The following is a 21,795-nucleotide window of genomic DNA, read 5'->3' as shown; positions in this document are numbered from 1 at the left end:
GAGTTTTCCCAGGCAAACTATCCATTCACACGACTGTCTGCTCAGCTGTGACGTTCACCTGCCAACTCGCATGTTGTCTCCGTGGAGTACTGAAAATAGTCTTCTTGGCAAATCTGCAATCACCACAAACTCCCAGACAATTAAAACCCATTTTCAGAAGTGTGTCGAAGGCACTGGACCTGGATCTGATAGTCTTTTTGTTGTCCTAACAGAGCTGCCAGAGAACTGGACGGACACCAAGGAGACTCTGTTGGAGGGCATGGTGTTCAATGTGAAGTACCTGGGTATGACTCTTGTGGGCCAGCCCAAAGGAGAGGACATGGCTTCGGCCGCCATTCGCAGAATTGTCACCACGGTGAGTGCCAGCTCCCCTTTTGGCTCCAGCAGCCTTGTAACGAACTGAACAAGGCTGAACTAAAATGTGTTTGACACTCCTGAAGTCTTCTCAGCAAATTCAGTGCTGATGTTGCAGGCCTCTGTGTTTCCTCTCCGGTTAGCACACAGGGCAAATTATATTTACGCGGAAAAGGTTTTAAATCAGATGTTATGTGAAATATTTAACTGCCTCCTGGCATTACTTTCAAACTGATTAATCACCCGGTGTCATCTGCCTCCAACTTTCTGTAATTTGCTTGCTGTGTGGGTTATGTTTGCGCCAAGGTCACTACATCTGCATGGAAATATAGCCGCTAATCTGGGATTATCTTGGGTTTCACACATGCTGCAGCCAAATCACTGTTATGTTTTCTTAACAAGACTGAGCTACTCAGAGGATTTCTCACTAAGGTTTTCAAATAGAATACATTTTACATTTAGAGTTCAAAGACAATAATTACTGGTGCATATTTTACTCATAGAAACATCTATTAATGTGTTTTCTTTCTCAGTGTCTGTCATTTTCACACACAAATGCATCACATGCATGCGTTACAATGGGAACATCTAATCTCTTGAAGTCTTTCTCTGAAGAATGAACAGCCCAGCACGGGCAGGCTAATCACCAAAACCCCCCGCTTCTCAATTAGAGGTTGAACTGAATCTAATGGCAGGATTAAGATTTAATTGATTTACACCAAGACAGAACGAGAATGTCTGTTGTCTCAGTGTGTTCCCTTGGAAACCAATCAATCTGAATGGGGATGACTAAATAAATGTATGACTTTCTTTCCATTTGCTACACGCCTCAGTCAGACATGATAAGACGAGGCAGAGGGACCAAACACGTACTGTCGAGGCTGAACTTGGCATATCTCAGGCTGGCAGATTGGGTTTGCGCCTGGTGGCATGACACTTTTAATATGACAGCAGAAACTATACATGTTAGCACTTCCTACATGACGGAGTCTGCCGCAGCACCGGCTACACAGTTGGGATGCAGTTTTCCTTGTGTTTGAAATGTCTGCACAGAATCTGCTGTTCATTGTCATCACTTTCACGGAGTTTTGGTTTCTACATAGAGTTCTGGCACCAATCATCTTTTCCCAGAGAAATACTGCTGTTTGTTTAAGTCAAGATCCCATGAAGTATCTTCCATTGCTTCCCGCCACCGTTGGCTTTATATACTGTATATATCACCTATTGCAAAACAAAGGTTCTTGCACATTGTGGTTGTTTCTACACCATCGCTCTGTATCTTCCGCCACTCCACAGATTTATTTGCCTATTAGCTGCTCTTATCTGCTTTTTAACTGCACGTTAAGGGGGTCATTGTCAGTCTCAACAGGCGCTCTCAAAGACCACTAGCTCAGCCCTATGGTGATACTCTCTGAATCTCCAGATGGTGCGGAGCAGCAGGGAGAGTCCATGGCTGCCAGCCCGACCTCGAGTACACATTCTGGGCTACACATTCCAGCTTTTCTTCCCCCTCCCGCTCGCTCGCCTTTTATAATTTCCTTGCATCTCCGAGACAAGGCAGGCGGCTTAATTTATTTTGGTCTTCAGAGCACTCCCAGAGTGAGGGTTGTGTTATTCACCGACAGTTAAGATTGTTTTGTACTCATGTCAGACCATCAACGTCGCTCTGCCTGTACCTGAGGCAAGAAGTCCTCCGTCGGATTTTAATGCCCATCTGTGTGTGCTTTTGTACGTCTTACCCGCAGGCTCGAGCCAGCGCGAAGAAGTTTCGGAAAGTAACACTGACTGTTTCACCTAAAGGCATCGTCATCACCGACACGGAGACGACAGACCTCGTAGAGAACGTCTCCATATACAGGTGCGTGTTTAGTAGAGGAAGTGGGCAAAGAAATGATTTCAGCGAAAAGGTGAGGAAGGTGGGGCGTTTTCCCTCTTTGCTCATTGCTTGGGATCCTCCCACAGAATTAAATGAAGCAGTATTGTACTTCGAGCTATTGTGCTTCCCATCGGTTCAATCAGATCAATTCACCTGAAGACCAATAATGGGAGGCCTGTGGCGAACGACTGAGGAAAGTCTGACTGTCCCAGTGTGTTGATGAAATCTAACGTTTTTAGCACCTTGTGTCATTCTAACAAGTCTGTGTGTGTGTGTGTGTGTGTGTGTGTGCGTGTGCGTGTGCGTGTGCGTGTGCGTGTGCGTGTGCGTGTGCGTGTGTGTGTGTGTGGCTTTCCCTCGCTGGATAGTGTCTCTGATGTACTGTAGACTGGGCTCCATGTCATCGAGGATTACAGTCTAAAGATCTTATGGCTGGACTGAGATTATAGAGCGAGCTGTGATATAGGGTGTGTGTGTGTGTGGGTGTGTGTGTGTGTGTGCGCGCGCGCACATGTGCTTACGTTCCCATATTGGTCTGCATCCCCTTCTGATCCACCTTATCAGTACAAACAGACCACCAGCCAGGGGAGCCTTGTCTTTGATCTCCTCCTCCTTTCCTTCCCCCACTTCCTTTATGCTGTCTGGAAATAAATCTATTTCTTGTCCGTAATATCTTAAACAGACCTCGAACTGCAGGAATATTGACAGCTAATTGCTCACTTTTAACTTCATTCTTCTGGTCTTGTGAACACTTTGGCATAATGGCATGGGAGAGAGTAACAGGCCACATACGGTGCCGGGGTTGACTGAGGATGCATTTATCCCTTCTTACGAGACCCCACCCCCACTTTACTGCCTCTCTGAAGCCTTCTTCTGCTCTGCCTCCTCCCCTTTTATCTTATTTTTTTTGCACATAATCCATTTGTTGGCCAAGAAAGCAAGTGGAGGGTGAAAGAAGCAGAAGACTGGATCAAATCAGGGCTGTGTGTGTGTGTGTGTGTGTGTGTGTGTGTGTGGGGGGGGGGGGGGGGGGGTGGTCTAGCTGTATAATGACAATAAAGACATTGTAAGGTATGTAACACGAAGGAGCTGGACAGAGAAAATAAACTGTTATAATTAAATGTTGTGGAAAAATTTTTTCCTTTTTGCTTCCCACAGCTGAAGAAGTTGAGGAATTGTACAAATGTGGTTTTTTTTCACTTTGGACATCTTCTTGCTGAGCTTAGGTCAGGTCAGAGCTCACCAGTAATTTCACAGGCTGATATGAATTAGACCGGGGGGGGCTCGAACTCATTTTAATTCAGGGGCCACGTACAGTTCAATATCATCTTGAGTGTGTCAAAAAATAATGCCATGCTCACCTTTAGAGTTAAACTTTAAAATACACACTCACCCTGACCGCACAGCTTTGAGGCTCATGTTGTTTCCCACCACTCTTAAGAAATTTGTTTAAAAAACAAAAGCAGTTTCTTTTGTTGTTGACATTTGTACAATTTACTCCATATTGGATCCTCCAATGCACACTGTGCATGTGTCTGTATGTATAAATCTCCCCTTGGTTCCGGACATGTTAAAGTGCTGAAGTCCCCAGAGCAACTTATGACACCTGCTGTCAAAAACTTTGCATTTTACATGCATTAAAAAGAACAGCTGTGGGCTGGTTCACCTTCCTTTCAGGTTGAGCACACTGAGCACTTTTTAATCCCCATGTGATCCTGGCCTGTAGTTCAGGCTTCTTTGAATTGTACATATTTTACTGTCAAAATTCCTAAGTCTGGTAAACAGTGTTCGAGAAATCAGAGTGGTCTGATGCATGAGTTTGATCTATCATAACAGTATGTGTGAATGTGTGTGTGATGTGGGAGTTTGATGAATGCAGCCGCTTACTGGATCGGTGGACAAGAGGCTGGTTTACTTTGCAGTATTGATGTTTCGGAGAGGCGTTCAAGTGCAGCGCCTTCCAAACCTGGTCTGAATCCATATGTGGAATACTAATACGCGCCTCTGCCTTATTTGTCCTTTTAAAATCAGTCGTTATTTAAAAACATGCAGACAGCGATCCCCTCTGTGAGCAGAACATTGCGCGGGTGTTCCGCCTCCATCTGGGCGAGTGTTTCTGATTCATATTCTGACGAGAGCTCTCGGTGACCAGGCGGCATATCAATCAGTGAAACACACGGGTCAGAAAACGACGGCTGAAATATTGATTGACGCCTCACCTGGAAGTGATGCACGTTGTTTTAACGGGCTGTTAGATTAGTCAGATGCATCTGTAGGAGGAGGAATAAAGTGGACTCTCCCCGACATGTTGTTTTTTTTTCTTTGTTTTGTCTTTTGTGATTGCGAGCCTGCAACAATAGCAAATGACTTGTTTTTCATCAAGTTAAACAAAAGTAGCTCATTTCTGTGTTCAACAGCGCACCTTTTCATTCAGTATACAGTATCTATATATAAAAAGAATGTGAGTCTTTGATGTGTGAAGGCCTATTGAAGCTTTGTACTGTAAATATTTAAATATTTCCAATGATATTCCCTCCTCGCCTCACAAATACCGGCGCACTGCGCGGTGAGCAGATCAAAGGCTGCTGGTCCTGAGAGCCTCTTTGGAGATATGATGCGGCCTGACAGCTCGGCTCCTGTTGTTCAAGCTTAGAGACAACTCGTGTCACGCTGTCAATTATTTATTTCCCCGTTGTTGTTTTAAGCTTACAGCGTGAAAATAAAGCAGAGGTGACGGCAAATGACTAATCACATGATTAAAGTTTTTTTTTTTAATCTCATTTTATAATATTTAATTCAAGCCGTGTTTTGCCGCTAAGATGTTAAAATCAGATTAGATCAGATTACATATGCCTTCATTTATCTCGCAATGGAGATAAAAATATACTAAACAGAGAAATTGCTTATAAAACAAAAACTGCGCAGACACGGGTATAAACATACCCCCATAAACATAATTGTGCAAGTACAGAATATAACAACACATTAAAAACAGTGCAAGTCCAGATAGAATAATAATAAAAAATGCAAAGGAAAATATATACATATCATTAAATAGTGCAAATAACCAGTCTAATGTAAACACATTTTTCGATGTATGTAAGTACTTATGGATATTGTTTATTGGTATGTTAGAAAGGGGGCTATATATGTGTAATATTCCTCGTGAGCATTCATTATTATCCTTGTTATTCTTATCATAAGGAATTTTACACGATGTATTTGCATTTTCCCCACCAAAACGTAAATTTTTTCCCCCACATAAATAATGACGCTCTATATGCTATATACATTGTGAATGTACCACCCTAAAATAGCTTATTCACAACCTCACATTTATATTTTCGAATGCAGTACCTAATTTAGGATTTCTATTGAAGACTTTCATTCTGTTGAACACATGATGAGGTCAATGTCAATATTCACGCTGGCGATGTTACAGTCACTGTGGAGGCTCTTGCAATGTTTGGGGGCACATGCTTGTCAGACATGTGTACTGACCTATTTTCTCATTTTCCTTACAGCATAATGTTCTTTGAAAGCAAAACATAGTGGAAAAGGAACAGATTTTCTTGTTGAATGGCATTTGTAGACCTGTTGTATGAGTTCTTAAAAAAAAGGTCCTTTATAAAAACAAAACAAAGATTGAATTAATAACAACGGTTGGGATATTTTGAAAATTTGTTTTTAAGGTTAGTTGTTGAATATTTGCTCAGTTTTGTATTTTTATAGTGACAAAGCTGTATAAATGAGCTACTATTGCCACACCAATTGATTTAATATTGATTTTATGTGATCGCAACAAAAACTAGCCCGGATTCAATGAAATGTTTGTTGATAGTCAAGCTTTTCCCCCCAAAAAATTTGTTATTCTACTAATTTTTGCTGAAAACAGTACAAACTAGAAGGTCTTGCACATACAGCATTTTTCCCCCCGCACATCTTGCACCATTCATGATGAGACAGAAGCCCCAGCCTTCTCTGGACAACCTCATTTTGGCCAAATAACGCTGGGAAATTATGTCATCAGCCTCAATTTGAAGTAAGAGTCACTGGAGCAGAGTTGCATGTTTACACAGGATGTTGCTTGCAGAGCTTTAATAATAACTCGGAATTGTGTGCACCATTAGTGGTAATTTACATCATATATCACTGCTGATAATAGACGCATACATACATTAAATATAAGTTGTGATTTTGGATGAAGTAGTGCAATTATTATGATTTTAAAGAGATTTGACGGCATGAAGAGATAAAAAGTTTTGACTAAATTGTAAATTGTTTCGCTGCATCCAACAATAGAATTGTTGTGGAATGCAACAGTAAAGCCAGGTGTGCGGACGTCGCTGCAGGAAATCAGTTGTAAACAAAACAAACAAAAAAAAATCTATTCAACTGTTACATTTCTGCAGGGTAAGCTTTGTTGAAATATCCGAATTCCTTTCTGTCAGTGGAAAATTGAAAGTGTGAGACTATAAATTGTTCCCCCCCTTGACTGTATTGGACTCGGGACCTCATTTCCAGCCTCCACCCTTCCTCCCTCCTCGATCTAATATCTGGTTTTCAAGAAATCCAATTGTCTGCAAATCCAGTCGCAGCCAGCTCGCTGATCTCCAACGGGTTATCTGTAAAACCAATCCAGACAAAGACTGCCGAGCCATTTTGTTCCTCCACAACGGCTGGTACAGGTTCAGCGAGGCGTCGGACACAGAGCCAATAGATTTGCTTTGTCAGATTTCATGCAGGCTATTAGAAGCCGTATCGATCCAGAGTCACACTGTGTGTCTTGTCCGCGGTTGTTACCCGAATCGTTGGGGTTCGTCCGATTTGTTGCTTTAAATAGACATGAAAGTGAACCTCGGTGAGTGATACACTTGACCCGGTGTCACGATGGTTAAAGAGCAGGTTCGTTACTGGTAGAGGACAAGATCGGGTGCTTCTCTTCTCGTTGTGGCGGTGGGTGAAGTCTTTATGCATGAGATGCCGAGGTTGTTATTTCTTGCTCAACAGTCTGTCAGTTGATGTCCTTATCATCACCATACAAGCGCGTTCAGCTCTGACGCCACCACTGTATAATCAGACATCATTACGGTGTATTTATGAACTGTAGGCAAAGGGGGAATCTGTGGAAGGCTGACACTAATTTGCTGCCCCACTTCAAAGGGAGGGCACTAAAATGGAGTCATTTATTGGATCAAATAACAAGCATGAACTCATCAGCTCTCTCGTAACCAGCTAAGATTGTTTGCTGGCTTGCACCAACGATGCATGACCCACATAGAAATGCCCAGGACACCCAGCTCTGTGTTTCACACACACACACACACACACACACACACCCCTCCCTTCTCCACCATGCTCTAACTTAGATTTGGACTTTAATTGCATGAAAATGAGCAGAGAAAAAGTTGAAAGGGGTGGCCTATTTAGGAAAGGAAAACAAGCAGAATGTATTGACAGTAGCAGAACTACCGGTACTCCGAGTCTGTTTAAGTCCTCATATATTTGACTTCTGCTTCGCCCTGGATGTCAATGTTTCCAGTGACACCGGTGCTCCTGCCGCTCTTTTGGCTCCAAGTTAAACACATTTCTGCAAAGATTTTGCTTCCGACTTTCAAGGTCATCCGCAACTCGCCCCGGCCGCCCGTCGCTCTCATATCTTCTTCAAATACACACATCATCACCATGCACACTCATCCTCCTCACTGCCTGTCCGCCACAGGACCTACAGCATTTTGGCCCTGATCAGTCTGCCTCATCTCCATCCATACCAATGCTGTTTGGATTTATGCATGTATTTTATTTATTTCTATAATCTATATTTTGCACAAAACATGTTCCATCCTAAATATAAAGTACCTCCAGTTTCAAGCATCTCTTATGCTTCACCATTGCCCGCTTGTGGGAGTTAATCAACATATTATTCATCGCCACTGCTCTCACCAGGCCGTGATTGGCGACCTGATGCATATGCATAAAGAGCAGTCTGAAAGCGAAGGTAATACATATGCAGTGTAGCTTAAATGGCGACATGACTTGTAAGGAACATCAGCTACTGTCACTGATTCTTTATGTTTTTCTTTGTTCTCTCTGTGAGAGGTACTAGATTAAAAAATATGTTTTCGTGTGTGTGTGTGTGTTTTATTATGAATATTTTAATCTTAATATTCTGCTTCCATGATTACCGGTATATTAATAAGACGTTGTTACAAGAGATGATGATGTGATGTGTACAATGTATAGGCGTACACATACAATTGTCGCTATATTGTCGCCTTTATGTTCATATAAAAAGCATCATAGCATCTCATTCAGGTATATTTTAAGTAATTTGTGCAGAATGTCGGACTCCCATTCACTGCCGTGGTATTTACTGGCTACACAGAAGGCAACTCTACTACAATTACTTAGTTAATAGTCAAATAACTTCCCTGTCAACTATGTCAACTATATACAGGATCTAATGTGTTAAGATTTCAGATATAACTGTTTGTGTTTATGATATAATATTCAATCTGGATTTGATTAATTTATATCACTGTATATAGGTTGTGCAAGTGTACTGATATTCATATTAATTTTTGTATTGGAATAATTGTATTGGAATGTTTACTGTATTACACTCTATTATAAAGGTAATAGTTTTTTTGTGTTCAAAGTTTTCTTCTTCCTATTCCCTCTAAAGTAAGTTGACTGATGAGAGAAGCCCTTTTTGTTATTCAATTGCATATCTATAATTTAAATCTGTTTGACTTCACTGCTTCATCCAACAGTTTTCATTTAAAATAATAATCTCAATCACTCAAAGCCAACGAAACAAACTAGCTTCTGTCTGCTGCAATTGCTAATGCATCATTATAAATGTTACAACTAATTATAAATGGAAAATCTTGGTTTTTTTTGTGTGTGTGTGTTGTTTCTCTTGCAGAATCTCGTACTGCACTGCAGATAAAACTCAGGACAAGGTCTTTGCCTACGTCTCTCAGAGTCAGTTCAATGAGACACTGGAGTGTCACGCGTTTCTCTGCCAAAAGAAGAAAATTGTAAGTGTATGTGTTGGGAAATGGGCATTCACACCGATCTGTTAAATGCATCTTGTTTCACTTCATCTGGATGGTTGTTTGAATGAGTGTTAAGGATAAGAAGCTGCACTCATGAGAGTAAGCGTCGTTTGGCTCCATCTTGTGGCAGCAACGTGAATGACACTCACCATGATTTAGATGAGTTCCATGAAAAATACAGTGAAGCTTCTTTACTTGACGTCTAAAACTGAGAAAACATAAATATACTATCTCAACTAAACTATTTATGTGCTTGTATTTAACTGCAACGCTATCCTTGTTAATTTGCCCCTCCTGCAGGCTCAGGCGGTGACGCTAACAGTCGCCCAGGCCTTTAAAGTAGCCCTCGATCTCTGGGAGATTGCTCAGGAAGGTACGTTTTCTCAATGTGTATTTCAAACCACACTGACCTCCACGATTATGCTTTTTGCAAATTGTCATGCAAATAACATGCCTGCATTTAACCGTGTTTGCAGACAAAAGCAAGAAGGCCAGGACCTGCTGCTCCTGCGCAGCCAGCAACAGACAGACGGAGACACCAGACGCCCAGTGTGCACCAGCAGGTAAATTCATTGTGTTTTGTGTCTCCTCGTTTCCCAATGAGCTCAGGGGCGAACAACAACAGGCAGGATTTCATTAGTGGAGCGTTGCACTGCCGGACCGAACACAACCGGGGGGATTACACCTGCTAAAACCACTGATGATTACAGAACAACTGAGAGGAGATATTATCCTAACAAGGTTAACCCTAAGATTGTCAGATAATGTCACAGTGGGAAACAGATAAGTTCATCCTTATTTAAGTGAGTTTTTACCCATTTTACCCATTTTACCCATTGTCTGTTAACTGAGACAGAAGATATCGTGAAATAACCTTGAAATTGTAATAAAGTTTAAACATTATTCATCCATTCATTTTTAGTACTTTGTTTATCCAAAGTTGGACTTTGCAACAAGAGAAATATTTGCATTTTGATCACTAATGCACTCATTCACAGCCAATGTCAGATCCTCTTTATGAGCTTTACAGGCTTGACTGTGTTTGGAAGTCACAGTATTCCGGGAATACGCGAATACTCTGTGCGAATACGACACACAGACAGTTCTTGACAACAGGCAGGGTGCCTCGTGGGATTTGACAGGTGGCTAGAGACTCAGACGTGAACAAGTACGACACTCAACACCACGTTTGTTTCTTAAAATATGTACATTTTTGCTTCGATTCAAGAGATAAATCTGCCCTCAGTGCAGTCAGCAGTTTCTGTCCGTCCCCACATTTTAAGCTGAGCTAAGAAAACTTCCCCGAGATTCTTTGCTTCGTGCCTCACTGCAGTATTCCCTGTTGGGATGTGAAAGTAGGAGCAATGATCTCATGTAACACTGTGTAAGAAAGCTGATGAGTGTATTTTCTCAACCATTCTGTTGAACAAAAGGTTGGTTTTTTGTTGTTAGGTTTTATCTTTCATTCCTACTTATTTTAACAACATTTGAAAAGCTTTATCATTTAATAGTGTGTGTTTTCTTGAAAAGTCTCCTGCCAATCCGGTGCTTTAAACTGGATGGGATTAAAAACAATGTAATCTCAACACGCTGATGACAAAATCTGACTCTTGCTGACAAAATTCTGAATCTCTAAATTAATACACTAATAAAGACAACTAGAACATGCGACATTTGCTAGACGACGACAGTATTTCGATGGAGATCTGCAGTATTAGGAGCGTGTCTCACTTCTGGCTTGAGGCTCTGTTTGTTTTTGACACATCCAACAGTTCATTATCAGCGCCATCCAGTAAATGTCACTATATTTGGTCAGACTCCGACTTTAAATGACCTTTCTACTTGTTATGTGTCCGTTACCTTGAGACTTTCAGAGTTTGACCTCTCACACACACAAGAAAAGTACACCAGGCACACACTGAGGACAAATGGCCTTATTAGTATGTCCTCTTCATTAGTCATTCAAGGGAGCAGCAGATTTTAAGGACATTCTGATGGCTGTGACATTTATAGGCCAAATGTTTCCCCCTCCTCAGTGGGAGCGGAGGATCTACAAAATAGCTCCTAACTATCGACCCGTCATGTTGGTCGTTTTAGATCGAGTCTCCCAGATTCTTTCAATTAAAAGTTCCTTCAGTGACTCAAAGGGCATCGAGGAGGGTGGAGGAGGTGGAAACCTCAAGGACAGTCGAGGAAACAGAAAGAACAGAAAGAAGCAGGAGCGTTTTACAGAGATCTGTTTTAATTGTTATTGTTGCAGTGGTGACAAAGGAAGAGTTGGCGACAAACAAACTATTTCCTTCACATCTTTCTTCTTCTTCCTGGTGTTTTTTCCTTTCTTATTCTTATTCACAAATCAATTTTCCTACTATATTGGAAAAGTTCATTTCTGGGACCGAATGCAGTTCATCTTGACTGAGCCGGATCGGTAAAATAGTGCCATAATAACTTTTACTCTTTAACTTTAATGTTTTTCTTTGTTGTGGTGCAGAGTAGACGTGATGGAAATGTCTACATTTTCAATAAAAATGAACAATTACTACTGAAAATGCAATAAAATCTCAACATAAATTCAAATTTAATGAAATCTTCTGGTGCAAAATACAGTGAAATGTCCACAAAAATTCTCCTATATCTGTTGCACTATGTATGTTTTTACAAACTCACCCTGACAGCACGGCTTGGAGGCTAATGCTAGTTCACAATCTTTCATGGCAACATCACTGATATCTCAGCTTGGGACGCAGTGTTTGTTAAAAGCATCAATGTTTTCCCTGAAATTCGTACAGTTTTTTTGGGTTGTTTTGCCGCATTGGAGCCTCTTGATGGCCAATTTTGGCCCACAGACCTTATGTTGGCCTCCCCTGCTATAATCTATCATAATAAATCTCCATTTTAAATCATTTCAACATCTTAAATGATGTGCACTGCAGTTCAAACTTTAACCTTCTGTAGGGAATCACATTCAAGACTTGGTTACTCGTCTTCTCATCCACACTGTCGTCTCCTACAGATCCAGAGGCTCATAAGTCCATTGGGATGGAGAAGCTCCAGAGGCCGTTCTTCTCAGCTTCCCTCAGTTCGCCTTCTCCTCGCAGCAACCCCACTCGAAGGCGGCCAATCAAACACGACTCATGGGTAGGCCGCACAGAAACATTCACACTCTTACCCGCTGCAACATCAGTCACAGTCGACTCTTAATTTTACTTTGTCTGCAAGAAACTAGTGGTGGTAAGCAAACAGAAGTAAGAAACGTTTGCTCCGTCTCGCATACAAATGCACGGTAATCGGCACCCGTCTGTCATGCAGAACAGATTTGTGAGCTTTTTACCCTGCAGGTATTTCCAGATGCAATTAAATATGCGTTTTGAGTTTCAGTCTCATCTAATCGCACAATGACAGCATTCACTCTCTGCAACTGAAGACGGAGCAGACGTCTTCTGTCCTCTTCTTCCAACCAATTCTATTTTTAAAGAATATAAAGTGTATAAAAGCTGATATTTACACAGAAGTAGTTCACGTTGTCGCCATCCTAACCTTCAATAGCAGATTTTGAACACTAGGTGACAGCACATCCATTTGAATGTCTTCATAAGCTCCAGCAGTCAAAACTCTGTGTTCATTGTTTTCACATTTCCTCCTAACCGGATTTTCCTCCAATTATGTGAAATTATACCTCAGCCATTACGTAATTCATTTTGATTTTTCAGATCTAAATATCCTTGGGAGTGATAACCTTTCCTTTATTTTCTTTTTCAGTTCAGCTTGAACACAGTGTTATTTATTAGACATGATCTCTTAATATAAATATTGATTGCAGCACAGATAAACCCATTGAAACAAGAAGATAAACGTTTACAGTGAGATTTGACAGAGGTCATAAATTGATTTATATCTCAATTTGTACCAAATAGGTGACTTGGTGGGGACGTACAGAGGTTTTACGGTTTCACAGAAGCAGCCATGCTATCATTTGTAGCACTTAATGTTCTGTATTGATTTATGTTTTTGTGTCACCACAGGATGTGGAGGATGGGCTCGACGACGCTTTCTCAAGGTAACCTTTCTCTTCTCAATGCGAGCCTGATAAACACTGAAGAAATATTGTCTAATTTATAAAACCACAGGTAATTTTAATGGGGCAAAAAAAACAAACATCGATTAAACTAATGAATAGAAAGTACACAGAAAAGTAAATTTGTGTTTGTGGCTTATTTGCAATAAATGTCACACCAATAGAAGGCTTGTTTATTTCTGTTTAAAATATTAGAGGTTGTGAGGAGCATACATTTTTGGGATGAGCATGTGGGAACATTTGCCAAATCCTCTCTGCCAATGCCAAACCTCTTGTTTGTTATTGTTTAGTGGATTTGATGGTTGAAGATGAATGAAATCTGGATATGAAGCTTTCATTCTGACACTTGACTGTCAAAGCTAAGAAAAGCTGTTTGACAGCTCATCCCACAAATGCATGTTCCTCCATTGAAAGAGGAAATGAAAACAGCAATTATGCAAAACAAAAATAGTATCCAAAACACAAATCGTCTTAAGTTTGTCATTCTAAAACAGACATGTATCCCCCTCTGGATACTGTTTTAACAGTTACGGCTCTATTGTCAGACAAGGAACAATTTTCCACATGAACACACATTTATTTATTAAAAAAGGCTCACACAGAAGCAGACACAAACAGAAACACTGAAAAAAATCTCCATTTCACAGGTAGGAAAAAGAGGAAAAAGAATGAAGCCTTGTTTAAGGTTGTCTCTTGATATATAGTAGAAAGGATTCATATATTAAAAAAAAAACCCCAACTGTCTCTAAATATGTTAAGCCTCTGCTGTTAGCGCAGAAAGACAAATTGGCACAGTTTCTGTTGATTTTCACAAGACGCTCAGTGTTTAAGCTGGCCTGGAGGACTTCCCTCTAACCTCGTGTAACAAATGAGCTCCGTGACCAAAATAGAAATGATTCAGTTTTTGAGTAAAACAGATGTCAGTCCTAATTAACGAGAAGGAAAAAAAAAAGAGTTGGTTATTATTGACACTAGTTTTACATTATGGGTTAAAATAATCTTGTTTTCAAAGTATGACGAGTTTAATATTTTATGCTGTAAAAAACAAAGTAACAAAAAAATTGAGATGTTGTTACAATAATAGCAGGAATTCCTTACTTAAATTATGCTTTGTATATACAGATTGGATTTATTTATATTATATTGTATGTATTTGAAGTTGCTGACGTTCGTAAACGTCGTGATTGCTTGGTCAGGTTTGAATGCTTTTATTGTTAAAATATGTTTTCCTCTCTGTGGCTTCATGACGACACGTACTGTACATGCACCAGCCTGAAATGAGTCACCCCACGTGCAGAAATTGTGCGTAAACGCAGACTTTCAAATCCAGCAAGGTCGTCGCGCCGCACGTAACAGAAACGACTGCTGCTCCTTTCACTGCTGGTGTCGACGCCACTTCCCTCACAGAGCTGTCACGAACACAGTGGGTTGTGAGGAGCAAGCCAACGCTGCAATATACAGTATAACCGTTTCATACGTTTGAGTTATCAAGAGAGTGACGCGCTGTAGAAACAGGCTTTTATTCAAAAATGTACAACTTGACAGACGTTGAAGATATAATCACTCACACTGTACTCTACTTTAATGCCCTTGACCCCGGGGGTGGCGTTGGGCAGCGACGTGATCCCTCTACTTGGTGACTGAAATGCTGTTCCATGTCTTACCCGGCTGTTGCGTTTCTTTCTTGACTGATTGCCGTTCTGGCGATGGACGCTTCTGACATGCCCAACCCACCTCCAGCGTGGGGGGGGGGGGGGGGGGGGGGGGGGGATCTGTGTTTGAAACGATTTTGGAGCCAAAAACAGGCTCTTGGTGTGAAATGCGGACAGCTTTGGTAAATCCTTCTCGGTCAGGCGCCAACATTGTGAACCGTATGGGAGAGTTGTGAGGACGCAGCTGTGGTGGAGTTTCAGCTTGGCGTGAGCGCCATATGGAGTTTCTGGCCTTGTTGAGACGGCTCTGGATGTCCAGTTCTGTACCTTCCTCACTGCTGATGATGCTGCCAAGATAGGTGGACGTGTCCGTATACCGAGACTGGACTTGTCTTGGTGTTGAGTGCCATAACTGCAGTGTTCTCGCAGCTTTGCAGAGACATTTATTCTCTGGCTCTTCTCTTGGACGGAAGAATGAGCGAGCAATAATAGTATTAAATTGTCAGCGTACTCTAAGTCTTCCTGCCCCCTGTTCAGATCTCAGTGAAGATCCTCCTACTTTAATAGCGGTGTTAAATAAAAAAAAAAAAAATCCTTTCAGTCTTTGCACTATATCAATGGTTTTTAAACGGTGGTTTGATGAGACCCCCCCTTACCCAAAGTCTTTCTTCTTTAATATTGTTAAAATTGGTTGAGATCAGACATAATTAGAAATAATCAATTAAAAGCACAGGTTTTCTTGGACATGATAATTCATCATTATAGTCTGTGGCAGTCAAAACTGCTACAATTAGCACTTTATACTAAAGCGTTAACTGATGTCCATTACATTCATGATAACTTCTGATCTAAAAACCTGTGTTTTATTCAAACATTTTCTAGTTTTACCTTCAACTTATTTCTTTTAATCATGATTTCTTGTTCTGCTGAAAAGGAATCCACTCTGCCGAACCCCCCCCCAGGGAGGGAGCAGCTTCATTTTGGAAACCAGTGCACTATATGCGAGTGATTTACCCATATCCACAGGTTTGCTAACGGATTTCTAATAATATTCCTATGTTAGATGGTTAAACCCATTAAAAAAAACATGATGCACTGAACACTGTCGACACATTTCTGCAATTCAGAACTCCGTATAGAGTTAATCCAAAAGGAGGACAAATGTTTGTGCATTTGTGCTTTTCCCCTCGTTATATAACCATCTGATATTGTATGTGACAGTGTCGCTGTCGTCACATCCGTTAAAGGGAGAAGTTGCCCCACTCGTCAAAAAGAGGGAAACTCATTAAGCGTGGTCGCCTGCAGATGATCGATCTGTTTCTGCTTAAAGACTTAAAGATGCAAGATAAATTGGCAGGTCGGTGGCAAAGATTATAAGAAGCCGTGTCTGGAAACCGGCTGTTTGTGGATGAGATCAGGAGAGGAAGGCAGAGCTCGGCGGGGATGTGGAAGCACTGACCTCTCGTCTCACTGATTGTCAAATTGAGGAAGGACGAACTCAAGAAAAACATTTAAGCGTGACATCCTGGAGGAAGCACGGGAGGTGCTGAAAGTGTTAAAAGTCAAACGTCCTCCGCAGGGTTCAGCCAGGATGTGGAGATCTGTGCAGCTCTGGAGGATAAGATCTCAACTGAAATGCTGCAAACTCTCAATCAGACTGTGGGTCCGAGGCTTTCCTACACGATTGCTGTTACTTCTGACTAATAGGAATACTTCTATATCGACACAGGAGGGAAATACTTAATACAGATGTTTGTGATCCACATTTTCTTTTAGAAAGGGTTTGCTATTGATTTGCAAGAATTGATTTCCATAGCATGTCCCACTGTACCTTCATACTTGGTGAGCAGGATCTTTTATATTTTAACTACGCTTTTTGAGTTGCATTTATTTTTCTTGCATGGCAACTTATGATATTGCAACTGCTAAGGCAACGTTTTGACAGTAGTCAAAAATGACTTATTTGTGGAAATATCTTAAAATTATATGCAAGCTCGTTGATTTTGGCTCACGAATGAGCATTAATAGCAGGTATTGTTGGATAGGAATGAGCTTGTTGACTTGTTTGTAATGGATTGTCTCATCAGTGTCGCCTGAACTGCAGGAAAGCAGCGCCAGCGGCTTCTGTTGTTGTTTCATCTCCAATTAAGAGAGTCTTTGCATAAACTCATACCATTAATGTCAGTTTGTTGCTGTGTGTGTAAATGCATTCCCATTAAACCTCTTCGTTCTGCAGGGGGTTTGGCATGGCGCTCTGCAGGGGTCTCTGCTGGTGCGTTGTAGTTTCACAACTTCAGCTGTGTGACTGTTTCAGCTTAACCGACTTCAGTGGTGTTATTTTAATTAACAGAGGTCAGGATTTAGTGCTCTGTAAGAAAACCAAATCTATTTTTAGGTGATTATAAAAGTTACTCCACTGAAGTGTGTACGACCGGAGCAAATGGTGCTCGCAACCTTTGACATCAGGAGGAGTTCAGATGGGTTAATTGAATCGTTTCATTTTGTTTTTCCAAGTTTTCGCTCAAATGAATTTTTGAACTTGTGTAACTGCCGGAAAAAGCACAGAGGTACTTAAATAATTAAACCTCATCTAATTTTGATGGGGTCGTTTCTGGTGTAATTGAGGCCTCTTTGAGTGTTGCTTCACATTATGCATGTTGAAGCAGAGGCTGTTCGTGTTCTGCGTCCTTTACGAGCGCAGTTTGAACTCTGTGTTTTCACCGATATTAACCTTTACCCGAGTGTCGCGTCGTTATAATTTCTTCTGTCTTCTATCTGGCATGCAGCAATATGGAGGTAGAGGAGACAGACTCAGGTAAGAGATGACATATCTGTGTATTTCCATTACTAAGCATTCGTGCATGTTGCCTTTCTGTTTATTCATACCCCACACCACCCAGTCTGTGTAGCCATTCCAATACTGGATTATTTATTATAAGTTGACATTTGTAACAAAAAAAAAGCAGGTTGGGAAGGCTGGCATACTTTTTCTTTAGACATGCATTATTGAAAATGTGTATTTCAGGAATATAATTTTCAATAGCTATCAACAAGTTAATACAAACTCTTGAGCAAGATTTGCTGGCATATCAATGTTTAACAGTGGAGTACATTTCAAACATAAAATATTGGATTCTTGTCAACATGATGTATCAGGTTGTGACGATAGCTGTCCTTGTAGGATTTATGTTGAAGGGGCTGAATTCTGTAGTTATATTAATTTTCTTTGAAAATAAATCTGAATTTCTTCCAGACATGTTCAGACATACACGAAATACAGAAACATACAGAAAGAAAAAAAAAATCTATATTTTTGCTGGAGTATATATAGACATATATATATATATATATATATATATATATAAATACATCTATACCCAAAGCACAGACACCTATTGCGACATATATACTTATACACATAGAACTACACATAGAATGCATATATGTAGCTTAACACGTCTGAAAGCAGGTATTCACTCAGCTCTTCAAATCGATGAATTCAGGCGTTCCAATCACTTCCATGGCCACCGGTGTACAAAATCAAGCTGCTCGGCATGCAGACTATTTCTACAAACATCTGTGTCAGAATGTGTCGCTCTCAGGAGCTCAGTGAATCTTAGCGTGGTGCAGTGACAGGAGGCCCCCTGTGAAATTTCCTCACCTTACTTGATATTCCTCAATCAGCAAAGTGGAAGCGATTGGGAACAACAGCAACTCAGCCAGGAAAAATCACCGAGCTTGAACAGCGGATGCTGAGGCACACATTGGGCAGAGAAAGATGAACTTTCTGCAGAGTCTGTAGCTGCAAACCTCCACACTTGATGTGACGTTTCGGTGATTAGCTGAAGAACAGTGCGGAGAGACGATTGGAGCGGAGACTGCCAGCCCGGCCGTTCTCCTCCCACCTCAGTGTTTGACCTCGCAAATGGTCATAAATTCCCCAAAACACCCCCTTGAAAGCCTTCGTGGAAGAGTTGAAGCTGTTATAGCTGGAAAGGATGGACGAAATCCCCTTGGCTTAAGAGTGCAAAGTCACTCAAGTCCGTGTGTGTGTGTGTGTGTGTGTGTGTGTGTGTGTGTGTGTGTGTGTGTGTGTGTGTGTGTGTGTGTGTGTGTGTGTGTGTGTGTGTGTGTGTGTGTGTGTGTGTGTGTGTGTGTGTGTGTGTGTGTGTGTGTGTGTGTGTGTGTGTGTGTGTGTGTGTGTGTGAGAAAGTTGCAGGTCAGGTTCAACTTTCTCCATCATAGTTGTTTCGTGTTATTTATGTGTTCAGAATTTTGCAAATGTGTCCAGGTTTGTTCATGTTTATAAATCTTTAGATATGCTCATATTTTTCAATGATTGAAAATCTAAGCTTAAAAAAGCAGTTTATTTCGCACTTCTTTTTTTTTTTTTAGGTTTCTTTCAAAGCATTCTAGCACATTCATTTTCTAAAAGGGACTAATGAAGCATCTGTATGTTAATAACAGAGTCTTAATAAGTACTCTATATTCACTTGCTGTTTCAAAGAACTATTGTTTTGTCACTGGGGGCCTCTCTCAGTCTAAAAATGGTATGATTGTTGGAATGTGGTTTATGTATTAAAATGAAGTTAACCTTGGCTGAAATCGAATAATAATGAAGAGCCTCGCCTAAATAATTTACCACCAGCCACCACTGAGTACGTACATTTTAGGCTTAAAGTTGCTTGAAATATTTTTCAGACAGTTCTCAAAATGCCTCTATATTGCAAAGGTAATGTTATTTCTTAAATCATAAGGATGTGTTTTATCCCCATTCTGTTCTCTGCCTACAATAACGACATCACCTATAGCAGGGAGGGAATGAGTCTTTTTAAATATGCTGATGACTTGGCCCTGGGGGCCCACCTGGACGGTATGGACGCTCTCATCCAGTACCAACTGGCAGTCAATGACCTGGCCACAACCTTCAGAGGGAAATCACTGGATCTAAATATCCAAAAGACCAAGGAGCTGTGGTGTGTGGGCAGGAACAGAGCAGCAATTACGCCTCAGCTTTTTAAACCTCTGATTATCCGGGGAGAACAGGTTGAACAGGTGGACTGTTTTAAGTGTCTGGGGACACAGATAGACACTCGCCTGTCCTTCCAAACACACTCCGACACCATTTACAGTAAAGCGCTCCAGTGTCTCCATCCCCTCAGGAAGCAGAGGCACTTCAATATCAGTAAAAAGATTCTAACAATGGTTTATCGGTCACTCATAGAGTCCATTGTCACCTTCAACATCACATCTTGGTACAACTTCCTCACCAGCAAACAGAAAAGAACCGACCAATGCCAGCAAATTGATTGGCTCAACACAAACTCCACTGTCCCACCTGAATGAGCACTCCGTGATCAGGGAAGCCATTCTGATCACAGAGGAACCCTCCCACCCCTCCATCACTCACCTTCCTCCCATCAGGCAGAAGATACAAAGTCCCACCGGCCAGAAAAAACAATACATAAAAAAATCATTGATTTCACCCTCAACAGCAGAGAAAACATCATTCCAAGAACTGAACAACTTGCAGCCGGTCCTTTCCCTTCTCAGTTATTTTAAGTAATAATGTTGTTGTAATGTTGTCTTTTATTATGAGTATTGGTGTTCTGCAATTTTGAGCCCTGACAAAGGCAAATTTCTGACACCCTTTGGGTCAGACAATGAAATTCTATCTCTCTATCTATCTCTCTATCTCTCTATCTCTCTATCTATCTATCTATCTATCTATCTATCTATCTATCTATCTATCTATCTATCTATCTCTCTATCTATCTATCTCTCTATCTATCTCTCTATCATCCACAAACTCTTTATTTTAAGTTTTTGAACCTTCTAATAATCTAATGCCATTCACAGTAATAGTATCCATAGTCTTGTCATGTGGTATAGTCTGATGTTTCAATGTACCAAGTAGCATCTTGGTCGCAGCAGAATAGTAAGTCTATCTTCCATTAATGCCCCGTCATCTTGCTTTCTGTCATTTCAGTTATTCTAATCAGCCTCCACTGTGTGCCTTTGCTCCATTCAATCTTTTCTTCTTGTATCATATCTTTAATCTTATTACGTCACTCCACATTTCTGTATCAATATTTGATGTGTCTGACCTCTCCAGCAAAGCTCCGTCTTTTCTCTCTGTCTCCCTTTTTGCTTATGTTTTTGTCAGACTGGCCGAGTCCCGCTCCGAATCCGGCCCTCACGATGCAGCTCTGAGTCCCCGGGCGGCCGACACAGAGAATCTGCGGCCTCTCGGCAACAATGAGTCTGCATAACACACACGAGCAAGAGCTGCTCGACGTGCAGAACTGCAGACACCAGACAGAAAGCAAACTCGAGCGCCGTCGGGACCAAAAGAAAACAACATGCTTCAACGGATCAAACAGAAAAAACATACAACTCAGCGAGTCAAGAAGGCGACACACACTCCAGTTAGAGTTAGAGAACTATCTCTAGCCAGAGTCAACATTCCACATAATACAAACACAGTGCCCCCAGTGTGAAATAACTATACTTCAAGGCAAAAATACATGAAATATTTCCACCAATAAGAAAAATCCACATGTTCTTTTGAATTCATGAACGGTTTCATACATGGACTCCCCTTTACCAGTCGGTTTAATGATGTAAATTGTATCGCAGTCTAACAGTGTGTGTACATAAGTTGGTCACGTCTCTCGAGACGTGTGAGCGCTGTCTGATCTTCTTTGTTTGTTTGGTGGAATTACAGCGGCAGTTACTGGAAGGATTCCAGAGTTAGAAGTGATCATCACACACTGG

General features: G+C 41.1%; 1 protein-coding gene across 1 annotated transcript in view; it reads left to right on the top strand.

The window, feature by feature from the left end:
* Window positions 1-21,231, top strand: part of LOC308143344 (low density lipoprotein receptor adapter protein 1) — a gene marked incomplete at both ends in the record, with an annotated part of 41,380 nt that extends 20,149 nt beyond the window's left edge. Inside the window, 9 exons of the mRNA XM_080514092.1 lie at window positions 213-355; window positions 2,100-2,212; window positions 9,159-9,273; window positions 9,592-9,664; window positions 9,768-9,854; window positions 12,305-12,429; window positions 13,314-13,348; window positions 17,805-17,833; window positions 21,185-21,231. Of these exons, the coding sequence (XP_080370218.1) occupies window positions 213-355; window positions 2,100-2,212; window positions 9,159-9,273; window positions 9,592-9,664; window positions 9,768-9,854; window positions 12,305-12,429; window positions 13,314-13,348; window positions 17,805-17,833; window positions 21,185-21,231 (767 nt within the window). The remainder of the gene's footprint in view (window positions 1-212; window positions 356-2,099; window positions 2,213-9,158; window positions 9,274-9,591; window positions 9,665-9,767; window positions 9,855-12,304; window positions 12,430-13,313; window positions 13,349-17,804; window positions 17,834-21,184) is intronic.
* Between the last annotated feature and the right edge of the window lie 564 nt (window positions 21,232-21,795).

This window comes from Blennius ocellaris, assembly GCF_963422515.1.
Source record: "Blennius ocellaris genome assembly, chromosome: 18".
In the NCBI taxonomy this organism is placed as follows: Eukaryota; Metazoa; Chordata; class Actinopteri; order Blenniiformes; family Blenniidae; genus Blennius; species Blennius ocellaris.
The sequence above is the reverse complement of the archived record's forward strand: the minus strand, read 5'-3'. Positions and strand labels throughout refer to the sequence as shown.